The sequence below is a fragment of the Tupaia chinensis genome, unplaced genomic scaffold, assembly GCF_000334495.1.
Source record: "Tupaia chinensis unplaced genomic scaffold, TupChi_1.0 Scaffold000353_1, whole genome shotgun sequence".
Lineage (NCBI taxonomy): Eukaryota > Metazoa > Chordata > Mammalia > Scandentia > Tupaiidae > Tupaia > Tupaia belangeri.
Genome location: NW_006159847.1, coordinates 453,708 through 478,272, shown reverse-complemented (window position 1 = coordinate 478,272; position 24,565 = coordinate 453,708). Strand labels below are relative to the sequence as shown.

Sequence of the window (24,565 nt, the reverse complement as noted above, 5' to 3'; positions counted from 1 at the left end):
CCGCCGAGGTGGCCGCCTTGCGCCTCCCCGGACTTCCCAAGTGGGGGCAGAGCAGTCGCTCGCGGGAGACGTCAGTTAGAAGGCACACAGGGAGAGAGGGACCTTCAAACTCCTCCTCGGCGTCTCCTCTCCACCCCCTTTTGGCCCCTGCCCTTGGAGAAAGTGGAGTGTGGCGCTCGCTCGTCGCTATTCGCTCGGACTGCCTGGCGGTGCGCGGACTCCGCTGCTGCCCGGTGGGGCTCCGGCGTCTCCCGGTGCGGCTCCCCGGCACACCTCTGTCGGCCCTGAGGAAAGGGCTGCGGGCGACCGCGGCCCGCTGCGGACTGGGACTGGGCTACGTGCTGCAGCTGCTGGTGCTCCCTGCCCTGGCCCTGCTCAGCGCCAGCGGCACCGGCTCGGCCGCGCAAGGTAAGGGTCCGCCGGGTTCCGCGGCCACCTCCCTTCGCTTCCTCCTCCCCTCCGTCTCCCTCTCCCTGCCCAGGTTCTCCTGGCTTCCTCAGTCTGCCTCGCTGCTCTCAACTGGAAACCACTTTAAATTCACTTTCCCAACTAGTCAAGAAGCTTTATTGTTGTTATTTTTAACCCATCTTCCGAGATGGGCACGGATGGACCAGGGGCGCACGGGTGTGGACACGCTTCCATCTCTGTGCTTGTGGGAGCCTGGGGTGTCCTTTGCACTCTCAGCTCCGCACGCGCACGTTGTTGCACGCTGCACACACACCCAGGTTTGGAGAGGCTCAGTGGGGTGGCAGTGTGGCAAGCCATGGCTGCACCGCGGTGGGCATGGTGCGCAGAGGCTCTCCGCGCGGTGCCACGGCTGGGGTTAGAGAATCTTCACTAACGTCTCTGGGCAAACCAGGAGCCGCGGAGGGGCGCTCAGCTAAGGAAAGGCGTCCACGACCGCCAAGGACCCGCAGCGCCAGTGCCCCTTGGCCGCTGCCCCGGGCGTGGGGGAGGACCGCAGCCCCCCACTCGGGCCCCGCGCTCCGGTCGGGGGCTGGCCGGGACGCGCAGGCCTCCGCGCTGCCTACCCCCTTCGTGTCCCCCGCCCCACTAGGCGACCGAGAAACTTAAAACCCGAGGGCGCTGGCGAAACGGGCTGGTTGTTCAAACCAAATCCGAAACTCCCTGGAGTAGCCGGCCAGTTTATAACTCTGACATTTTAATTTAACCCGTGCAAGCTTCAAAATAAGTGTCGGGGGGTCCTGGGCAGAGCCGGGGTGGGAGCAGAGCGGCGGCGAATCGGGGTGGGTAGGGGTAGAGGGGAGACACCGGGACCCACTGCGGCTCTCTGCTCGTCCCCTGACTCTGAAGCCAGAGTGGCAGCTGCCAGTCCTGAGCCCAGGAAGCTGAGTGGAAAGGAGGGGAGGAAGAAAGAGCTAAGACTGTCCCTCCGGGTCTCTCTCCGGTCACCTGGGCCCCGACCTCTGGCCGAGCCCTGCGCCCACCTGGGTCTTTTCCCAGGTTCGGTTATAATGGCTGGGCTCCGGGGAGGCAGCTCTGCTATTCCTGGAAGGAGACTTAAGGAAGCTTATGCTGCATTACGAGGAAATTCAGGGACCCCCTCACACACACACACACACACACACACACACACACACGCCCTTCCCCTCGGTTACTCCTCCCAAATTTGGAGGTGCGGGGAGGCGCGGGGGTAGCCCCAACTCGCCGGTGAGGTTCAGACGCTGCCGTTTTCCGACCGCTTTCCCGGTGATCTGCCAGAGGCGCTGGGGGCTGAGGGGGAGGGCGTCGGAGGTGGAGGGGAGTGGAGAGCGCGGGCGAGTGTGGTCCGGCTGGGGAGGTAAGTGATTAGCAAGGCTTTGTGAATTAGCGATAGCTACTTCGGGAGTAAATTTTCCTGCTGCCCTGCTAAGTGGCCGCGCTCATAAATCCTTCTTTCCCTCCTGGCCAGACGCCTCCCGTACCCGAGGCTCTGCTCTGGTTTTCTTGTGCACACCCCCCTAGCTCATCTGTCCATTTTACAGAGGAGTCTCTGCTGAGAATCATAGCTTGTAGGTTTCTTGAAACTGGTGAGAAGTTCTCCCGCGGCAGCTGAGGATGCTTGGGGGGGGGGGGGGCCTTGGGAAGCGTAAGTGAGCAACCTGATGAATAGTCGCGCAATCAACCGCGTGACTCCCTGTGGAATTCTCCTGCTGTTATTGGGCTCACAAAGGGCCGCGCAGTGGGGGGAGCGTGTGTGTGGTGGGGGGCAGGATGAGATAACCATTTGGGAAAAGAACAAGTTAAAGTCCCCAAAGATGCCAAACAGGAGACAGGCTCCCTGCTGAGAGCTTACAACAGCCAAATAATTAAAAAGTCTGGGTAGAAAAAGGATCAATAAAAATAATCAAACAGGAGATTGTAAGTGGATTAATATTGAAAGAAGAAGGGAGAAAAGATGAAAAGAAAAGGTGCTTGGGCTAGAGAGCCAGTTTGCCTCTTGCACCTTTTCTTTCTGTAGGCCAGGCAAAGAGTGAGGATTGATTCTGATCTTAAGTGGAAACATGAAATGGATCCTGTTGGAGGTATGCTTTTCAGTGCCGTTCTCGTCTGTGTAGTTTATTTAGCTCCTTCAGTTGCTGGTGAATAAAAGTTGTGTTGGAATCTTGGGGGTCTGTGAAATGCACTATTGCACTCCTGTTATCTCTGTTGTCCTTCGCGTTCCAGGGTACCAGCTCTTCCTGGGTTGTCACAGGTATCACAGAGATATGCCCCAAACCCTACCCTCAGCCCCTACCCCACCACTAGGATCATTAACCAGCCTGTTTACTCCTGAGCTGCTGGCACACTTTGCTCTCCGAATCACACATTTAATAATGGTCAGACCTCCCTTTTCCTTCCAACTTTCCTCCTTTCTCCTCTCCTTGGACTGGAACACTAGCCCATACCCTCAAGGTAAGATTTCTTTGTGCTGATAACTTAAAGAGCAGAATAAATGTATTAGTGGAAGTCCATATCCAATTCAGATGGGAAAGTTAATTTAAGCACTTTACAATGTGGATGAGGGTTTTAGTTGGTCGTAGAAGTACTAAAACATGAGGAAGTCCTAGGTACACAATGTGTATATATATATATATACACACACATATATAATCTTCAAAGGTAACAAGGGAAACAACAGACAAAAACAAGAAGAACAAGAAATCATAATGGATCTTACTTGTGAGTGTGCTGAGTTCTGTTGCTGTGGTTTAAGAAAAGACAGCACTCATTTTAAACAGGTCCTGGGGAAATTCTCTAGGCTTTAGGCAACAGCTTTCTCCTTTCTGGCTATGGCTTAATTGTTTCATTCAGAATTGCTGGGAACTCCTAGCTCCAGGGAATTTGTGGTGTTTCTGACTTCCAAGAAGGAAAGAGTAAATAGTAAGACGCTGTGTGTGTGTGTGTGTGTGTGTGTGTGTGTGCATCTGTGTGTGTCTGTGTGTGTGTTTGGCCATTGTGTTTCTGAATTAGTGCCCCCCCAACCCTGTCTGATAAATGCATTTTTTCTAGACTATGAAGCATCTCAGTGCTGCCTGTCTAGCACCAACTAGTGTTCTGAGTGTTAACACCACCAAACTGAGAACAGACAATTCCTGAAGACTCCAATTGGATTGGGATAATCTTCTATTTTCTTAAGTTGTACTTTTTAAAAACAAATGATATACTTCTTCCTATAAGAGTGAAAATTCTTTCATGCATTTATGCCTATTTGTGTGACACCAGTAGATAAATCAACATCCGAGACAGCTAAATTCTATTACAATTCCACTATATATTTTTCCCATTTAAGAGCAGAGAAAAATTCCATGATTTCACACTGGGAAATTGCAAAAATGAAAAGTAAGGTAGTTTATCTTTGTTTAGAAAAAAATTCTAGTCAATTGAAGGAATGCTTATGAAGCTCCTTAGAACAAACTTTGCAAACACTTGCAAGGAATGAGGCATCATTAGATTATAACAGATTTTTGACTCCCTGGCCTCCTGTGTTCTAGACACTGAGAGGTCTAAGTTAAACAAGACAGGGTCCTCTCCCAGTGTCGTTTTTTTGAGCTGGTTGTCCTAATGAGAATTCACGCTGATCTATTTTAAGCAAACCCCCTAAGGATATGAAGGAGGTATGAGCTCTACTACGCAAACCCTCTTAGCTTATTTAGAATTATTGTTAAGACTTAAACATAACTGTTCTCTAATGTATGCTCCGTTCTCCAATTAGTGCAAACACTGAGCGTGTGCTCTATTAGGCCTTAACTGCATTTAGCACTTTTCTGATTTAGGTCATGGCTTTGCTGGAGCAGCAGAGGGAGTCACTCTCAGAAGAAACATTAAAATCACAGACTGCAGCCACTTTAGGAAGAGAATGGGGGAAACGGTGGGGGCAGAGACTGAACCAGTGCTCTTGCCTTTTCCTTTTCACTTACATCTTTTTTAGTTTGACTTTTGCATTTTATAGCAGAGAAAAACAAAACTGTTCACATTTTCCCACACGTTAGCTCATTTGGATAGAGTGCAGTGTTAGAGTGAAAGTTCTGATACGGTTATTGTGTGCTTACATTGCAACCCAGACTGTGTGCTATTCGTTACAGATGTGGAGTTGAATGAGACAGTCTCAGCTGTCCAGGAAGGCAGACTTAACATCACACACTTACAAGCCCCTTTCCAAAATACAGCAGTGAGCAGAGACATAGTGCATTCTAGATTCAAGCATCCAAAGATAGAAAATATAGTTCTGGGTAAGGTTCTAATGTGAGTGATGATGCAGGCTCCAGAGTGTGCTTATGGGGGGGGGGTACTAAAGGGGTTAATGTGGCTGGAAGTGGGGTGGTTTTGAAGCTCAGTATGCATTTCAGCGGTGTTGTACTTAGATTTCATATATTAATATAGTTCATCTGGTTTGGGGGAGGCACAAGCTAAAGGTGGTTATATACACATTCTCTCAGTTAGTATAGTGGTTACCAAGCTCTCATAATCCTACTTCCAACACCTCCTACCTGCGTGATCATGAGTATGTTATTTAACCTTCGTGCCTCACATGCAAAGTGAAAATAATATAAACTGTAGGTCATATTAGGATGGAATGAATTAGCCCAGCATTTAGAGCAGTAAAAGCGAATATTATTCTTTAGCTTCCAACTCTGTGAACCACTGGAAAAGAAATCTAGATATTAAAGAAATGAAAGGTTAAAAAAAAAGGAAGGTTAATAGTTCTGTACACAAGAGTAAAGAGGTGCAGACAAGACTTCAGCAAAAGCAAGAAATGAAACTGTTTGAGATCACTGCAAACATCTGGACAGAAGATTCCCACTACTGTGGGAATCTCACTCCCTTTCATAGCATACTTTCTTCCTTTGCTCGCTCACTCACTCGCTTTCTGAAAAAATGAACCTAATTTCAGTTCTAAAAATGCCATGTCCAGTCACTGCTGGTTAATCCTGGCAACAAGTTCTACCCTTGACTTTCTATCTTTACAAGAAATATTGAAAAATACCTTTTCCTAAATCCATAAATACTTTTATTGAAAAGAAAATGACTGAACATAAACATTTCTTATCCCAGGATTTCTGAAAAGAGTTTAGGGAAAATAATTTGTTCTTTATGCAAATGTCTACTTTTTCCTTGAAACAAAAATGGACACAAGTGCACAGTCTAGAGAACATAATTGGATACTTATTAAAACAATTGAAAGGAATACAGAAAAACTAGGTCGATATACACAAAAACTAATTCACCAGGACTTCCTTTATTCAAGTTACATTTGCAATAGAAATAGAAATTTTGGTTTCATAATTTAAAACAGCATAGATAATCTAGATTATGTGAATTATGAAATATTTACATTAAATTATTTCTAATGGTTTAGTGGTTATTGCTATTTCTTTGCATGTGATTTGCATATGTTTTTCCTGGCAAATTTTTTTAATTAAACAAGATTTTCAGGGCTTTTTATGTTACTTAGAGTCAAGAAAGATATTTCTCCTACAAAATTGTCATTCTGTTTTTAATTTTTGATAGGCTGGCTCTGCACTTAGCTCCAAATCTCTCTCTATTTTAACCTCATATCCTAAACTTAGGTATGGACATTTTGGTTTATTTTCTTATTTGGATTTGTTATTGCTTATGTGTTTGTAGAGCAGGGCTCCATAACCTGAGACTTTGAGTATTGTTCCAGTATCACTTAGTTCCAGAATATTTTGCTCACAGAAACTCAGTGCTATTTTTTATGTTGCTGCTTTGCAGTAGAGTTTGTCTTGAGTAATATTAAAACAACACTAATTACTTCTTTCTAGTCCTTAAAAATAATTGAATAATTTGATAATTTGTGGTTTAGTGTATTGTAAATATTTGTCATCTCTGAATTTATGGAGATTTTAATTTAAATTAATTTAAAAACATTTTATAATAAGACCTTTTATGAGCCAACAAGGTCAGGAGGAGTAAAGATTTTATCTTCCCAACCTATATGGAGCTTTCATAACAATGTCTGCCTGTTCATGAAAATCAAAAACATATATCTTGTTGCAAACATTTAAACTCTTTAGAAACAAAATGTTAGAAAATATTGAGTTACAGTTTTAGAATTGTAACAAAGTTTTGAGTTGAAGTTAATGTGGTTTCTTATTTGGAGCACTGCAGCTTCCCACAATGTTGCTTTCTTAGGACTATATAATGAAATTTTAAATCACAGAGAAGAATGTTTCCAGATTTTATAAGTGCTTAACCAGTGTCTAGCTATCTGCAGAGAGTTCATAGTGTTAAAATGACTGCATCATTAATTAAATCGAAGTTATAATTTACAAAGTGAGTTATAGCTTTGAAAGTGCCAAATATGCAGTTATTTGTCCTTATGTCAGTATACCTTTTATTAGTAGTGTGCAGTGATTCAAAAGTGCTTTGTGTGGCAAAAGCGAGGGAAAACATCTGAAAACCCCAATGTTTGGGGAATACCTTCTTTTAATGAAATAACTAACCACCTCTCATTGCCCAGTGGCAGTGGGACACAAGCGTGGAGGGAGCCAGGTGAAACTTCATTATATTGACAGGCCTGTTAGAGTTCTTATTTTAAATACTAGGGCTCAAAATAATCATGTTAACAGATGATATTGATTAATCAAATTTAACTCCAGAGTTACTAGCCTTATTTATCTTAAAATGTTGTGAGGATAGGGGGTTTTACCTTCATTAATCATTTTGTCATGTGGCTCCCGTGGCTGGTTTCATTTCTCAGCAATTATAAGAGCTGTACAAATGCCTCATGTAGATGAGCATGTGTTATCTCCTCTTCTAACTAAGGATGGTAAGCCCCAGAAACTTCCTCAGCACATTTAACACGTTTATTGATGAATACTAACATTTCTCATTTTTAGTCAATGTCTTAATTGATTATTTAATCATGGACTGCCTGAACTCAACTGTAATTTATTGTCCTCTCTCTCTGTCCCTCTCTTTTTTTTCTGTTCTAGAAAAGAAATCCTATTTATTTATTTCCAATCAAAACAGATTAGTGCTTGCATATTAAAATACATCTGTAGTCCACTTAGAAGGACAAGTACTCATGAATGGAAGTGTTTTTTAAAAAGCCTTGAGAAAATCAGCATGTGTAATTATAGGAAATAATATGGAAGTAATGTTTGCCGTTTGTATAGAAAAGTAATCATTTAAAATTAATCCATTAAACTTTTTTTTTCTTAGACTATAGAAGTTCAGCACAGTAAAATAGGGTCTGAGGTATAATATCTACTTATAATTTCAGGCTAATACTAACAAACAAACTAATATACGATTCAAATTAAAAGGACCAGTTTGGGCTCATTCTATTCTTTATGAGTTTGTGTGTATGTTACTTGTATTCAAATTCAGTATTTTAAATCATTCTATCTTTTTGGAATTTCAAGAGCCTAGAAGTCTTTTCAAGAGCCAGATCAAAGAGTACTCTTTAACTTTTGGTATTCTCCAACTTTTTTTTTTTTTAATTAAATGTGATAGTCAGAGATCATAATACTATTGTTTTATTATACATGATTTTTAGAGACCTGCATAATCACTAGTAAAACCACATGATTAGATTAGTACAAAAACTAACAAAAACTTTATGATTAGAGAGACAAAATAAGTAATGGTAATTTCACTTTGAACATTGTATCTGTGTGGGACATGTTGACACAGAAAGTTAGTTTTCGATAAAGAAAAAATGATATGTTTTATTCTCATTGAATACTTTGGCAAATGCACACATCACAGCCACCCAGTGGAAGTACTCAAGTTTAGCAAGTAGCAATCTTCCAGGCATTCTAAATAAAATAGTAATTATGTTGCCTGTCATTTTCTTTAGCAACGTTCTTTCTTCTGGATTTCCATTAAGATAATGATAAAATAGAAACGTAAAAATATGTTAGGGATTAATTCAAGGATCAGATGAGGTTAAAATGTTTCCCTCTCAGCGTTTCACAGCCATCACCCACAGAGCTGGCAGCGCGGTGGAAAACAGAAGCCCATTTTCAGTAACTGCTCTCAGAAGCTGAAGGAAAACAGGCATGTTCGAATGATTTATTATTTGGGCTATCCAGAATAGGGACCCGAGATGAGCACTCCACCATAATATTGTTCAACAGGCCCTCTGACTTGAAACTTTATTATTTAAATAGAGCCTTGATTTACACATATTTTAATTAACATAGCAAAAGAATTTGAGAAGTATTTCAAAGGTGCATGTAAGAGTTCAAGAAGTTCATTTAAAAAAAAGTTGAGTTTATTCAGCTGCATAAAAATTTTGAAATACATATATAGTTTTTTCATTGTACACATTTTCCATGAACTTTGTGAAGAGCCGTTGTACATTTAAGAAGTTTGGATTTGATTGGACCTGTGTGGGCAGGGTGTGCTTATCCAAGAAATCGACTGTTAAATCAGTGGCGTACTGAGATTTCAGTCGCACCCTGAGTTACTTGGTTAAACATTGTCATTAACAGTAATACCTGTGTTGTCTCTTCAATCTTATTTGAACATAAGAAATTGAATAGTATTCATAGAATTAGGAAGTTCTTAGGGACAGTTGTCCTCCAAAATAATTTGCTTAAATGGAGTTTATAAGAATTATGGTATACTTTTAAATGTCATCAGTGTCTTTCTACCTTTGTGTGTTGATTAAACTATATGTGTGTGTGTGTGTATACCACAGTGGGAAAAGTTATAGTTTACTCACTAGAACATGTTATAAAAGAAAGTAAAAAGAGGGACCAGCAGTTAGCGTAATGGCTATGTCGCTGGACTCCCACGTAGTCGACCGCGGTTCGCGTCCTGGACCTGGTGGCTTAAAACTCACACCGGGCGCATGTGCGTGCGTGCCCAAGATCCCGAGAGGAGAATGGAGGAGAAGGGATTGCAGCGTGGCCATCCCTCCTGGGGGGTGATTTCTCGCTTTCTATCTCTCTGTCTGTCTGTCTGGCGAGCGCACGCGTCCTATAGCAAAAACCTCTCCAAAAAAAAGAAAGTAAAAAGATAACTAAGAAAAGTTTTATTTATTTTTTTTTTTGGAGAGGTTTTTGCTATAGGGAGCATGTGCTCTCCAGACAGAGAGAGACAGAAAGCAATCACGCCCCCAGGGGGAATGACCACGCCACAATCCCTTCTCCTCTATTCTCTTGGGATCTTGGGCACGCACACACATGCGCCCAGCGTGAGTTTTAAGCCACCAGGTCTGGGATGCCAACCACAGTTGACTACATGGGAGTCCAGCGACATAGCCATTACGCTAACTGCTGGTCCTGACTAAGAAAAGTTTTAACAGAAGTATGTTTTCACAGTATAAAATGGGGCCTGATCACTTTATTGGATTTATTAGAAATAATGATCACTTGAAAGATACATGTCACTTAAAAAAATTTAAATAGTTATTTCATTTAATTTATTATTATTAGATATTTTAAAATATGCTATAGGACAGATGCACTCACCAGAGAGAGACAGAGAAAGAGAGAGAAAGTAAGAAAGCTAGCCACTTTGTCTGGGACTAGAACCACAGTACAATGCTTTAACCACCATGCCATCTGCTGGCGCACTGTGTGCCATTTAAAAAACTTAAATAACTGAATGATTTCCTAGGAAGGTTCTCCAGGCAGTAATGGAGGGTTATAAAGAGCAGACAGACAGTAATTCCTGTTTGCAGACACACGCTTGCACCAGTCGTGTGTACCTTCTTTTGTTTTAGGAGCTTTATTTAAGAATAAGAGCTCATTTTCTGACACACTTGGGAATATCCTGGGGAAAAAAATGGGCCCTATAAGAAAAATAAAAAAAACTTTTTAACTAATAAAAAAAGTCATTGAATAAAGGCTGTCATTGAATAGGAAATTGTATTTAATCACATATAGCTCTATGACAAATGGTATCTTACTTTTTTGCAAAAAGTCACCCTGCTCTTAACAGATTGCTGGGTCATTCCCTAGTGAGCAGGAGGGATGCCTCAGCTTATCAATGCAGTGGCTTATCTGATAGAAACAAGTTTTCTTCTGTCATCCAAGTGACAGCCTGGGGATCCCATTGTCACTAGTTTATTTCAGACATGGGTAGGGAACTTCTGTCGTTTCCTATACAGTTGGCTACACTTTGTTTACGAAAAGAGAATATTGACTTTCACACATACAGAGGTAAAGTCACTTATCCACCTTCGTGACTCCCTCTCTGGATGCTGCCCAGGAGAGAGAGTATGTCTCTGGTAAGCACCTCTATACGATGATCTATGGATGTATGTATGTATTTTTAAGATTTTTGGCCATAGGGTGCATGTGCTCACTGGAGACAGAGATACAGAGAGGGGAAGTGAGAAGTTACCACCTGGAAGGATGGCCATCCCTTCTCCATTCTCTTCTCAGGGGCATACAGGCCTGGTATGATTTTCAAGGCGCCATGTATAGGACTTGAACCATGGTCAGCCGTGTGGGAGTCCAGTGCCCTAACCACCATGCAATCTGCTGGCCCCATAAGGGAACCTTGTCTAAGAGAGTCACTTGTGCTGTTCTTTCCTAACCAGTAATGCTGTTTCTACCTCTGAATCAATGGAGTTATGTCTGATTTTCTTGGGCTTCCTTAGATGTAATGGTGGCTTTATTTCCAGAATTATCCATTGCACCCATTTAAAGCTTCATTTAAATAGACAAAGATAAATTTAAACGAAAGGGACAGAAAGTTGTTACTAATGAAAGAATATATAGAATTTCATTCAGGATATACTGATGATGTGCTTCCTTGCTTATATTAACCACTATATTAAAACAGGTGAACATGTAAGTATTTAAATGACACATCAATGTATCAGTACATTTTGATTGTTGTCCTATGTCTTCACATCACTTGGCATTTTCGAAGTAGGATTTTATAAATGCACAAATAAATTCTAGGAGTCAAGACAATTGCTTGGTATGTGCCCTAGCATGCATTTTTGCATAGAAAAATATGTCATGACTTTCCCAACAACCAAATATAGAATTCACTGATGACTCCTGGTTTTCATAGCAGAATATGTAGGACGTTGCTATGAAGAGCAAGTAATAATACTTCCCAAAGTTTTGCGATTACACGTCTAAATGTTAATGAGGGAGATGGCCTGTTTAATGCTGCACTGCAAGGTTAAAAAGAGGGTCTTAAAGATAACAGTGGACTCCATAGTCCCCAAGTTTGTTTTGCATTCAGTGACAGTCACTAAATTAGGGAAAGGAATGTTCAAACAACACACTTGAGGAAAAGTGATTTTTATAGAAAGGAGCCATTTCTGCTAATAGCCAGTAACTGCACATAACCCCGCTGACATTAAAAGCCCATTAGCTAAGCCCGGTTTAAATAGCAGCTGATGCAGTGTCAGCTAAATGTACATGGGAATTTTTTTCCATATAATGCAGTAATAGCAGTTCTATCATTTTTTTTTTCTAAAAACTTTGTACATTAAGTAAAACAAATGTCATCTGATAGGAGGGGCAGGGTTGGTGATAAACAGGCCGAGATTGGTGATGAAACAAAAGTAACAGTCTATATAACAAGAAGATAATAAATTGTACGGAAAAGAGAGCCTTTGAGCAGACTCATATGGAGAAGCTTAGGCTGACATTCAGAAAGCATTGTTTCCATAGAAGCACATATTAACATGAACTGCTTGGAGATATTCATTGCAAGTCATTTTTTTTTTTTTAACTATTAGCTGTAGTGTTGAGTTTTTTCATTGTATTTGGAAACGACAGAAAGCTTCATCTGTAGACACCGTTATGTGTGTAAATAGGGCAGAACATAAGGGGATGTGAAAAGAGCACACATGAAAATTCATGTATAACTAATAGGCGCTAATAGTTCTAGAATGATGGTGAGGATGATATTTTTGGAAAATAGTATATTATTCTGTCTGAAATGAAGCTGGAGGTTGAAATGTCCATGTTCCTTTCCCCTTAAAGAATTTCCTAACTGTACATTTTTCCACGTTTTGAATATTTTCCAGTCTCCATTTTAATCATCTGAAAGACAAGAAGTTCTACTTCAAATCATATGCAGACCCAAGGATCTTTAATAAGTCAGCTGAAAGTGTTTTCTGAGACAGTGCTCTGTAACTGTGAATGCACTATAGAGACAAACAGGGTTGCCCAGGAATCTCCCGTGTGCACTAGCTCATCAGTGTTGTTCTCACACCCACACCACTACAAAGTACTGTATTACCAGCACCTCCCTGCCCCCGCCCCCTCCCCTATTATCAGGCCATTAGTGAAACCCTGTACAAGTAACCACAGTGGAGCCCTGCTTAGGCAGTGACCCCAATAGCTTATGCATAAGCTTGGTGAGCATTTTCACAATGGTCTCTTGAATTCTCATTATTCTTTCTAGAACTCAGAAATTATTTATTCAACACACTAACCAGAGACATCATCACATTTAAAAAATTTGTTTATATTTTAAAATGAAGCCTGTATTTCTTTATGTGATTGAAAAAAAAAATCTTCACATAACCCCGTATTTCTTGAAGAAGAAAAAAAGGAAAAGAAAAGGCTTAGTCTTTAACCATAATGGGATGGTAGAGATTTCCCTTTTATGTTCATAGATTTTCTTATGAGCATTTCTTAATAAAATCAAGAAGTACTCTTTGGTGTTGTTAACTGTTTTAATTCAGTTCAGGCCACTGGAAATGCTTATTTTAAATGAATTGGGAGCTTACATGGACAAGGTTTTGGCAATTAAATTACTAACCAAAATCCCATTTACTAACGTATTGCATGAGGGACTTGATGAATAATCTCGTCTTTAATATGTAACTCAGACATTAATAACAGATGGAAATAGACCTCAGTTCAACCAGTGGGCTTTGATTTTTAATTCTAAACCCATTTTATTTTTTTCAGACTAAAGCATCTATTAGAAGTGACTATTTTCCTTATGTTCTTCTTTTTGTATTGCATAAAACTTAATTCTAATGCAAAATGGGGAAAAAAAGGAATGTCATTGTATTTGGCCCCACAGTAAATTTCTACACATCTGTGAACTGGAATTATGAAATTGAATTATGTTGAAAATAACAAGATGATCTTAGACTGATTTAAATCAGACAATATTACATTAGAGTTTAGAATGGTTGTTAGAAAAAGATGATCCTGCAGTGTTAATGGGCTGTACTTTTTTAGATAGCTTTACAAGTGTGTCTGTTTTTAAAATATAAATTAATTTTTTTAAAAATGTGAGTGAACACACCAGAGTGTGGTTTGGTCCTCACTTGATTTTGTTAATATATTTACTTATGCTTTCAAAACTTTTCTTAAAATAGTTGTTAGTAATGTCCATTCTTTAGTGTGTCATCACTATGTTTAGAACAGTGAATGGTTTTAGATTTCTCTTTCTCTCTTGTTGGGGGGTGGGGTGCATCCTAGCATTTCTTCTTTAAGTGCTAGAATTTAAAATTTTTAATTAAACTGAAAATGTAGGACCAGCAGATGCCATGATGGTTACATTGCTGGACTCCCATGTAGTCGAACCAGTTCAAGTCCTGGACCCAGTGTCTTAAAACCCACACCACTCCTGAGAGGAGAATGGAGGAGAAGGTATTGTGGTATGGCCATCTTCCCGGGAGGTGATTTCTCACTTTCTGTCTTTCTGGTGAGTGCACATGCCCTGTAACAAAAATCTCTCTTAAAAAAATAAAATAAAATGTATTTCATGTATGCATGTTTGTGTGTATGTGTGTGCATGTGCATGTGTATCTATGTATTTGTGTTTAGAACTGTTAATTTCATGATATAGGAAATTAATCAAAATTCATTGAAAAATATTAATTTATACAGCTGATAATGTGTGTCAGTTGGTGCTGGGGAAATACTGTCAGCCTTTAAGTATATCTTTTGGTAAAGGGAAATAAACTGTTCTAGGTTCTATGTTTTTGGGTTGCATACAAATTTAAAACTTCAGGGGCTGGCAAGTGACATGGTAATTAAGTGCTGGATGCCCATATGGTCAACCACAGTTCAAGTCCCGATCCTGGCGGCTTCTTTTCTCGCTTTTCTTCTTTCTCTCTCTCTGTCCTTCTTTAGTCAAATTAAATAAATAAATAAATAAATAAATAAATAAATAAATAAATAAATAAATAAATAAATAAATAAATAAATAAATAAATAAATAAATAAATAAATAAATAAATAAATATAATAAAGTTAAATAAAATAGTTCTTAAAAAATTAAAGTCTTTTAGCTTCACTCCACATTTGCAAGTTGAAGATTAGAATAATAATAGTATTTACATCCTATTACTATGAGGATTAAGAGTTATCAAGGTGAAGAATTGAGTGCACTTCCTGGCAGCAATGGTTGCTATTTTATTCTCTTTATATAGTGTGTACTGTACAACAATTTTTATTTGGCATTACTGTGAAAATAATTAGTGACATCACAAGGATAAGAGGATTGTATTATTTTTGCTATAGAGCACGTGCGCTTGCCAGGCAGAGAGAGACAGAGAGACAGAAAGCGAGAAATCACCCCCTAGGGGGGATGGCCACACCGCAATCCCCTCTCCTCCATTCTCCTCTTGGGATCTTGGGCACGCACGCACACACGCCTGGCGTGAGTTTAAGCCACCAGGTTCGGGACTCGAACTGCGGTCGACTACATGGGAGTCCAGCGACATAGCCATTACGCTAACTGCTGGTCCCAAAGGTGGAATTCTTAAATTTTTTAACTCTTAGGTAGATTTTAAAATCACATTTTAAAATATTCAATTATGAACGTTTAGTTCTACACCAAAACTCATTGGAAAGTCAACATGTTTGTTTCAGTTTTATAGACAAGCAAGTTCAGGTGATTTCTTTTTTTCTGGCCCAGATTCTGACTCTAGGATATGTTTCAGTAAAACTAGTACCAGAAAAATGAAAATGAAAAAAAAAATTTCTACTTTTTTTCTATTAGATATTTACTGTATTTATAAAGATGAATATAAGAAAGTGAGGAAAAACAATAAGCAAATTCTTTACTTTTAGCTAATATTTAAAGTCTTTCTACAGGAATAGAAACAATTAACCTTCTTCACTTATATCAAAAATTTTAACACACCAAAGCATTTACTGATCCTTGGATAAAAGCAAAATTAATTAAGCTGAAATTTCCAAACAAGGCTGAAGTTCCATATGTGCAGCGGACCATATTATAAGCAAAAGAAAAATTAATTAGATACCCAAAGTGTTACATATATATGTTGTCACTGACATATAGTACCATTTAATAAAATATTTTTCTACTGGATTGGTTCATTAACAGATTAGCCGAACTGTATAGCTTCTCACAGTCAAACATGTGTAATTTATGATACATAAGCAGGGAAAAAGAAAAAATTCAGAGATCATGGTTCTACTTGAAACAAGTTTTCCAATGTGTTTTTATAAAATGAAAGTGTGCAGTTGCTTAAGTAACAATGTTATGTTAAGAAAAAATATGGATGTAGAAAAATTCTTTCAGCTACAGAGAAAACTCAGTATCGTATTTTTCAGTTCACTGTGACATTAATGATCCTTTTTGTTCCCTTGTTTTGTATTATTTAAAATGCACCATTGTAAAACAACACAAAACATAAAAAAATGCTTTTCCTCAAAATGTGTTAACTTGATGGGCAGAACATAACCCAAAACATTTATAGCTCAAGTTAATGGAACTCTAGACCTTTAGCAAACATCATGTAATAGATGCATTAACTAAGTAAATAAACAAGATCAACTCATTCGACACATCATAATGAACAGGAAACACTTTAAATAGGTCCATAAAACACTGATTCTATTATGATTTTCTTGCCTCCCCCCCCAAACAAAATTTAACACTCTTTACGTTTTAATTCCAACCCTCATCCTCCTCTTCAGCAAGTACTATGCTTTAGGAAACAGTCTACTTTTTAAAGGGAAAATTAAGAAGAGCTCAACCTAGAATGCTTTTAATGATTGATTAAACTGTTTTATTAGAGTATTTTTTTTCTACACAAAATATTTCATCTGTAGAAGTTTTCTTTAAAGATTTCCAGAGAAAAAAATACACAACCACTACAACAATGAGAATTGTATTTATCATTCCTTTTTTCTGGGCTATGCATACTGTGTTGCTTTTCTAAAGAAGCATTAACTCGAAATTTTAATTGTTATGAACATTAAACTGGCTTAGGAAGTAACATTGTGTGATTACTGACCCTTTATAAAGATTCCTTTGTGTCTTTAGTGAGTGAGAGAGTGGCACCTCCAATTGGGTCTTCACGCTGTGATCCACTCCCGACCTCAGAGGGATAAGGGCACGTGCATGCCCTGTGTGTTCAAGGATGTCTCCTGACACAGATCCAGAATCTTCTCATGTGGGTCAGCCTTGCAAAAGGCTGTTTTACTACTACATCACAGCCCATCCTCCTAAATTTTTAACTGATATGAGCAAGATATTTTTTGTGTTCGAATATATGATCGTTTGCTTTCATTTTATTGAGAGGGGAAAAGCACAGTTCAGAAAGCCAAGTCGTTCAAATAAACTAAAAGAAAAAGTTTCTAGAGTCTCATATGTTTACTAAAAAATTGTAAACATATTCAAATGTTTAATGATGTTACATAGAAATGAAAACATGTGAGTCAACCTGTGGTTAAAGTGCCTGGATCCCCCATGGCCAACAGCATGGTTCAGATCCCAGATGCAGTGGCTTGAAAAACACACCTGGTGCGTGTGCATGCATGCCCCAATTCTATTATGATTTTCTTGCCTCCCCCCCCAAACAAAATTTAACACTCTTTACGTTTTAATTCCAACCCTCATCCTCCTCTTCAGCAAGTACTATGCTTTAGGAAACAGTCTACTTTTTAAAGGGAAAATTAAGAAGAGCTCAACCTAGAATGCTTTTAATGATTGATTAAACTGTTTTATTAGAGTATTTTTTTTCTACACAAAATATTTCATCTGTAGAAGTTTTCTTTAAAGATTTCCAGAGAAAAAAATACACAACCACTACAACAATGAGAATTGTATTTATCATTCCTTTTTTCTGGGCTATGCATACTGTGTTGCTTTTCTAAAGAAGCATTAACTCGAAATTTTAATTGTTATGAACATTAAACTGGCTTAGGAAGTAACATTGTGTGATTACTGACCCTTTATAAAGATTCCTTTGTGTCTTTAGTGAGTGAGAGAGTGGCACCTCCAATTGGGTCTTCACGCTGTGATCCACTCCCGACCTCAGAGGGATAAGGGCACGTGCATGCCCTGTGTGTTCAAGGATGTCTCCTGACACAGATCCAGAATCTTCTCATGTGGGTCAGCCTTGCAAAAGGCTGTTTTACTACTACATCACAGCCCATCCTCCTAAATTTTTAACTGATATGAGCAAGATATTTTTTGTGTTCGAATATATGATCGTTTGCTTTCATTTTATTGAGAGGGGAAAAGCACAGTTCAGAAAGCCAAGTCGTTCAAATAAACTAAAAGAAAAAGTTTCTAGAGTCTCATATGTTTACTAAAAAATTGTAAACATATTCAAATGTTTAATGATGTTACATAGAAATGAAAACATGTGAGTCAACCTGTGGTTAAAGTGCCTGGATCCCCCATGGCCAACAGCATGGTTCAGATCCCAGATGCAGTGGCTTGAAAAACACACCTGGTGCGTGTGCATGCATGCCCCAAATCCTGAGAGAATAGAAGAGAAGGGATTGCAACTGGCCAGACCCCATGGGGAGGAGTGTGATTTCTCACCTTCTCTCTCTCTGGGTGTTGTTCACATGCCCTATAGCGAAGCCAAAATAAAAGAAGGAAAGGAAAAAATGTGATACATGTCACCAAAATATATTTCAAACATGTCCCTTCTGCTCTGCTGGTTCACTGAAGGAAGTTTTTCCTTCTGTTTTCCCCTTGGCAAATCACAAGTCACCACCAGGAGAGCTCTTGCCTTTAAAACCCTTGCATGACTTTCCACTACCTTTAAAATAAGACGCAAGTTCTTAACATGGATGCAGGGTACTCGTGCTAACGACTGCAGCTTTATTCCTGGACATCTTTCTGTGGTTATCATCTCATTGGAACTTGCATTGCCCCATGTCAGGCCCAGATTGTTCCTGCTTGGCAACATCGTTTAGATTTTCTCATTCCCTCACCACCAGCATTTGCTGAGATTCTTGCCTTTGCCAAAAACAAGTGTCCACTTCTCCTATTCATCCCTTCCTGCTAGCTGACTCCTCTTCAGTCTTCCCATCTGAAGTTAGATCTTCATTCCCTCACAAACCCACCTTTCACTTCCTTCTGGAGCACTTCTTATCTCTGTGTCACCGGCCACCGCCTCAGCAGGAGGAGTGGAGCATCCTGTCCATCTCCGTGTCTCCCACACAGGAGAGAGTGTTTGGCACACAGCAGGCATGCAAAAGTGTGATATTGGATGAGTACATGCTTTGTTCACGTGAAAATGACACATCTTAGAGGGACACCTTGTGACGATTCATGGTGGTGGAGTTATGGTACATTCCAGGCTCCGGGTTCCCGCAGCCACTATGGGAGCCAGGTGAATGCGAGGTTGCTGGTGGAGACCGAGAGTGTCTCAGCAGTGCATGTTTGGCACCGCTTGGATTCTGTGGCTAGAAAGCTAATCTCCTCACCCTCAGAAATCCATTCCTGATTTCAGATTTTTCTTCCCTTCATTCAGGGCTCTTACGTCATAAAAAACTAGGGTTTCATCATAGTTGAAGCAAATAAACCGTAGTCATTTGATGGGACACAGTGTAAGCACAGCTGGCCTCACGTTAGGTCACGTTGCCTGGACACTGAGTGGGAGTTCAAGAGATCTACAAGTTGGACCCATCCTGTGGCCCAGCCCCATTTGGCCAGCTGTGTTTTCCAGGCTGGCATGTGTGTGCGCGCGCTAAACCTAGAGCAGGATGGAGAAGTGGAGGCGAGATTACAGTGTGGCCATGCTCCATCAAAGGTGCTTCCTCCCTCCCTGTCTGTCTGTGTCTCTCTGTGTCTCTGGAGAGTGCATATGCCCTTTGGCAATGAAAATAAAATAAAAAACGAAAGTCTACAAGTCAAACAGTACCTTAGCACTCCTAGAGAATCTTTGAATTCATTCAGTTGTAGAATTCTGTCATGCAGAATATTGATAAAATAAATCGACCTTCAAACTGAATGATGAACTTTTGTTTTTTATTGAGATTATTTTTGTGCCCAGAATTGCCCTATGGAGTATTACATTTTTTCCGCCATAAAGTAAACAAGTCTTATGCAGAGTCGGAGAGAGTGTGAAGTAGTGGGGAGAGGTGACTATAAGCTTCGAGGCAGAATGGGCCAGAGCCAAGAAAAATCAATCTGTTTTGGAGCACCTATTAAACCCAGTCATTTCCCTGTAATTGACTATTGTCAGAAAGTTCTTTGCTAGGACCACAGCCTATTATCTCTGGGCAGGATATTTTGATTTTTAGACTAGGAAATGGTTAGTGAAATGTATCATTATAAAGCATTATTGAATCAAATATTCTTGTAGGCACTTTTAAGGTGACCAAAATATGTTATGGATTATGCTATACTGCTAACAACTTCTTTTTTTTTTCTTAAGACTTCAGTAAACACAGACCCAACTTGCCCTGCATAATTACCTCAGAGAGCTAGGCAGTGGTCTTTAACTGGTAGTTGTTTGTAATCAAGCAGCCTGAATTTTGCCTTGACATAAAGCAGAGGAAGTGGTTAGGAGACAGACCTGTAATTACCAGCAGCAGGTGCCCATAATGGAATGCCAGAGAGATGTTTAAAGAGGCAAATATTACTTTAGAAAAGACTTCAAGACTGTCAATTTAGGCCAAAAGGTATTTAAGGGAAAACTGTCTTGAGAGCAGTATTTAAAGAATACTTCTTTGGAAACAAAAGGAAAATGAAATAAAATCTTTTAATGTAAATTAACCTCTTCCTGCCTACTTTTAAATATTAACCAAATATAAAGTCTAAACCAAGATGAGATGCTATTTTCAGAAAAGAGATGATTTAATAACATTAGACTTCTTTTGATTTTTAAAGGATTTGTTTATGATGTAAACAAAAAGCTTTGCTCTTAATCTTAAATTTTGTTTTACATTTTTTGCTAACAGGGGCATGTGCTTGCCAGAGAGAGACAGAGACAGAGAGAAAGTAAGAAATCACCTCTAGGGCATGGCCACTTCCCAATCCCTTTTCCTCTTGGGATTTTGGCCACACATGAAAAGAGTGTTTTTCAGGCCACCAGGTTTGGGACCTGAACCACTGAGTTGACCATGTGGGATCCACCAGCTAAACTGTCACACCACCTGCTAGTCCCAGCTTTCCTATTTTAGTAAGTACCATATGCATAAGTTGGGTGACTAACACTTTAATTTCTTTCTTTTTTATTAGAGAGGTATTTTTACAATAAGGTACATATGCTATCCAGAGACACAAAGAGACAGAAAGAGAGAAATCACCTCCTCAGAGGGGATTGAAACTTTCACCAGGCCGGTCCTTGAACTATGGTTGGCCACGTGGGAGTCCAGTGACATAACCATTATGCCACCTGCTGGTACCTATTCTCTTTTTTAAAACTAATTTCCATGGCTTCAAAAGACACCAAATTTTGACTTCATGATTACATACGGCCACAGTTTTGTCAATTGCTGCACAAAGTTTCACCTTTCAGTGTTAGTGTTTTCTCAATTTTTGCCTTTTTCTGAAAAATAAAATATTATGCTTTATAAGCAGTAACAATGAGCCATATGATAAAGTATGTATGCTAAACACTTGTAGTCACATTATAAAAGAAATGTTAGCTGTTATTTGATGATGCTAGCTCTACTTCTAGAAATGCACTCAACTAAGTATGAGCAGTTTTGATGGTGCATTCTATTTTAATCTTTCTTTTTTAACCTATACATTACTGGGGTGTTAATTAACTTACAGGAAATTCTGTTGCATGAGGCATAGGTAAAGAAAACCAATGCAATGTGATTGCATTGCTTGTCTTCTTGCATTTTTAAAAGATTTTTTTTCCCTCTCTTTTCCAAGTAAGGATACACTTTGGTGGTTTTTATGTTGTGGGAATGAATGAGCCTCCTGAAACCAAACACCCCCTAATGGAGAGAGGAGTCATGATATATCTGTATGACTCCATTCATTCTTAGATTTGCTTAGCACATATTTGGGAGAATATTTGTTTTCCCGCCTGGTGCTAACCATATATTTATCACTATGAAAACAAGTGGATAAGTCAATCATTCACTGCACTTGCCAGAAATGCCTCAGCTCCCACAGTAGTTGTATGTCAAAATCCCGCTCTATTTAAAAGGAAGACATAAAATTTACTCTGGAAACTTACCAAGACAGGCCAGCCCTCAAAAATGTGAAGTAAAAGATCTCAGTAGCTAAATTAAAATAAACTTAAGTCACAGTTGATGCATTGCACTTAAGATAACACCATTTAAAAATATGAGAGTTGCAGAGGGTCTCAATTCTTGTTCAATGTGGACACCAAATATCGAAGAAATATTCAGGAATTACCTAAAAACAAAGTAATTATAAAGGAGGATAGTCATATTTTTATGATTTGTCATTTATCGGCACTCTTTGATTTATTTGGGGTTCTTTTTTCCTAGACTGTCAAAATAAACTAGGGCCATCTTACATAGAGATGTAACAAAACCTCTAAGTAATTGTCTGAATTCTCACTAGTGAAATATGAAATTTACATGAGGACAGGCCCAGCTGTTTTGGTGCAGGGGGGAGCACATGGGTCTGCAGTGCTGTGAGGTGACCCGAAATTCACTAGATATGTGCCCAAGACCCTGAATAGCTGGAGGATTGGGGAAAGGAGGTTATGTGTGAGGAGAGTATCGTGAATGCCTATCTCCCTTTCTTAATAAAATAAACTTCAAAAAATGTACACGAGGATAAAAATGCAACTAGAACTATAGCTATGAAAGTTAGGGCGTATGAGTTGTAACATGTCAAATATTCTCTCATACTGTGGTTCTGTTTAACTTTTTATGGAGAAAAAATATATAGTACAGTTGATTGATTCAATTCCAGAAGTATTCATTACTCTATCCCAGAGTGATAAATGAGTTAGAAATAATATTACAAATGCTACCTCTCTTTAAGAAACTTAAAATCTTGTTGGGAGGATAAAATATTACAGGTCAAGATATATCAAGTATATTCACATGATGAAATAAAAATATTTTGCAAGAGTTAAAAGAAGAAATACGTGTGGTTTGGTGCTAGAACTTTTGGTTGGGGTAAACTCTTAGCCAGTTTTGAGAAAGGAGTAAAGCAACACTTTACTCTAATAAGGTACTGTTCTCACTTCACTCAGAGAGGCTGCTGGAGATGTTTTGTTATAGCAGTGCGCACAATTATATCCTCTTCGCCTCTTTCCATTTTCTTCCCCTTTCAATTTTGAGAGCAATTCTTCCCTCAGGCTTCTCCTATTAACGGCTCTTGTCTTTACCTTGAAGAGCGGAATTACACAGAGACCTGGTTTCTGATTTCTTGCGTAGCTCTCTGCCTTTGCTCTCTGTGTTGCATTTCTGAGTGCAGAAAGTCTCCAATCCAAATTTAGCTGTTTTATTACACACTCTGTAGTGAAGCCACGTTAGGCCAGACATGACCGCATCTCTCAGGAACAGCGTTTGAGTTTGTCAAGTTGTGCAGGTTTTTTGTGTCCTTTTAAATAGTTTTACATCTTTCCATACTTGTTTGGATTTTGAGTAATGGTCTCCTAGGTGCTCTGATGTTTATAAAATGATGTCAACGCTTGAAGGGAAGAGGATGGCTATGTTAGATATTTCTCCTTTCTGTAAAGGCTATATTGAAAGGGAAACCTAGTGCATGGTCTCCCTGGGTGGGAAAATTGATAGAGTTAAGCATAATTGTAGAACTACTTCAAAGTCAACTCTGGGTACTTCTACAATTAACTACAGTTCTTCAGGTAGCTTTAAATTGAAGGAGCCAGAGGGCTTTACATGAATGTTTCTGAAACTTAGATTTTAAATTCAAAACCTAAGAATGTTTTTTTCCTGGGGCAGCCCTATAACCCAGTGCTTTAGGGAGAGACCTCTCGCATGGCCAAGCATGGTTCAGATCCTGGTCCAATACCTTGAAAAACACTCAGAGCACATGTGTACGTGGGCCCCAAATCCCAACAGGATGGGACTTTCAGTCCATAAAGAAAGATATAGAGATTAGCTCAAAGAACCCAAGTTCATACAACTTACAATTAAGAATTAGGAGTCTTTTTTAAATTTAACTTTATCAACCAGTGTGGTAACATTGATCAGAAGCCCTAATTTATAGTTGAATATCATTGTGATTAAAGTGAGCTACTATATGACTTTTCAAAAAGTGCAATTTATTAAATGTACAGTATAAAACAATGTCAAAAGCAGAAAAAATATAGAAACACCAAATGGAGTAAAATTTTCAAAATACTGATACATATTATATATTAATATGTGTGTGATATATGTTTTTATTGTTAATTACTAAAATATTTGGAATTGAAATTGACTGTATGGCCTTAGTTGTATTTAGTTATTTTTGCCATAATTTAAAAAATAATTTTGGGATCCTCATTCTTATGGACATTGCAAACAGGAGTAAGTGCATGTGTACATAAAAACATAATATAATTTACTTAGAGAGTTTTTACATTGACTTTTTTAAATCATGTGATTTGAAATTTTATCCTACAAGGCTATACCATGCCTGTAAGAGAGACATGTTTTGGTTTATATTATTGATTTTTTAGTGCTATATTTTCTTTTTGAGAAAACTTAAATTCTCAGCTACTCTCATTCATGGAAGAATTAGTACAAATAATTGTTCTTTTGTGTTTTTTATTGCTAGTCTGTAATGTTGGTAATATAACCATGTTAGGATCATTTTCCAATCCATATGCATAGTTTCAGAGTAACACAGAGCAAAACTGACATTGCGAGATATTATTTCCACTTTAGAAAAATGAGAGGCCCCTGTAGGACCTATAGTCAACTATCTTTTTTTTTCCAACTTGAATTATTATACAGTGTTTAGAATACCCTTATTTTTGTGTGTGTGGTGATTATTTAAATAGACT

At 39.0% G+C, this 24,565-nt stretch overlaps 1 protein-coding gene across 1 annotated transcript in view; it reads left to right on the top strand.

Moving 5' to 3' along the window:
- The window catches only part of UNC5C (unc-5 netrin receptor C), a 422,503-nt gene that overhangs the window by 816 nt on the left and 397,122 nt on the right, over positions 1-24,565 (top strand). The window contains exon 3 of the mRNA XM_006152415.2: positions 9-408. Within this exon, the coding sequence (XP_006152477.1) occupies positions 9-408 (400 nt within the window). The remainder of the gene's footprint in view (positions 1-8; positions 409-24,565) is intronic.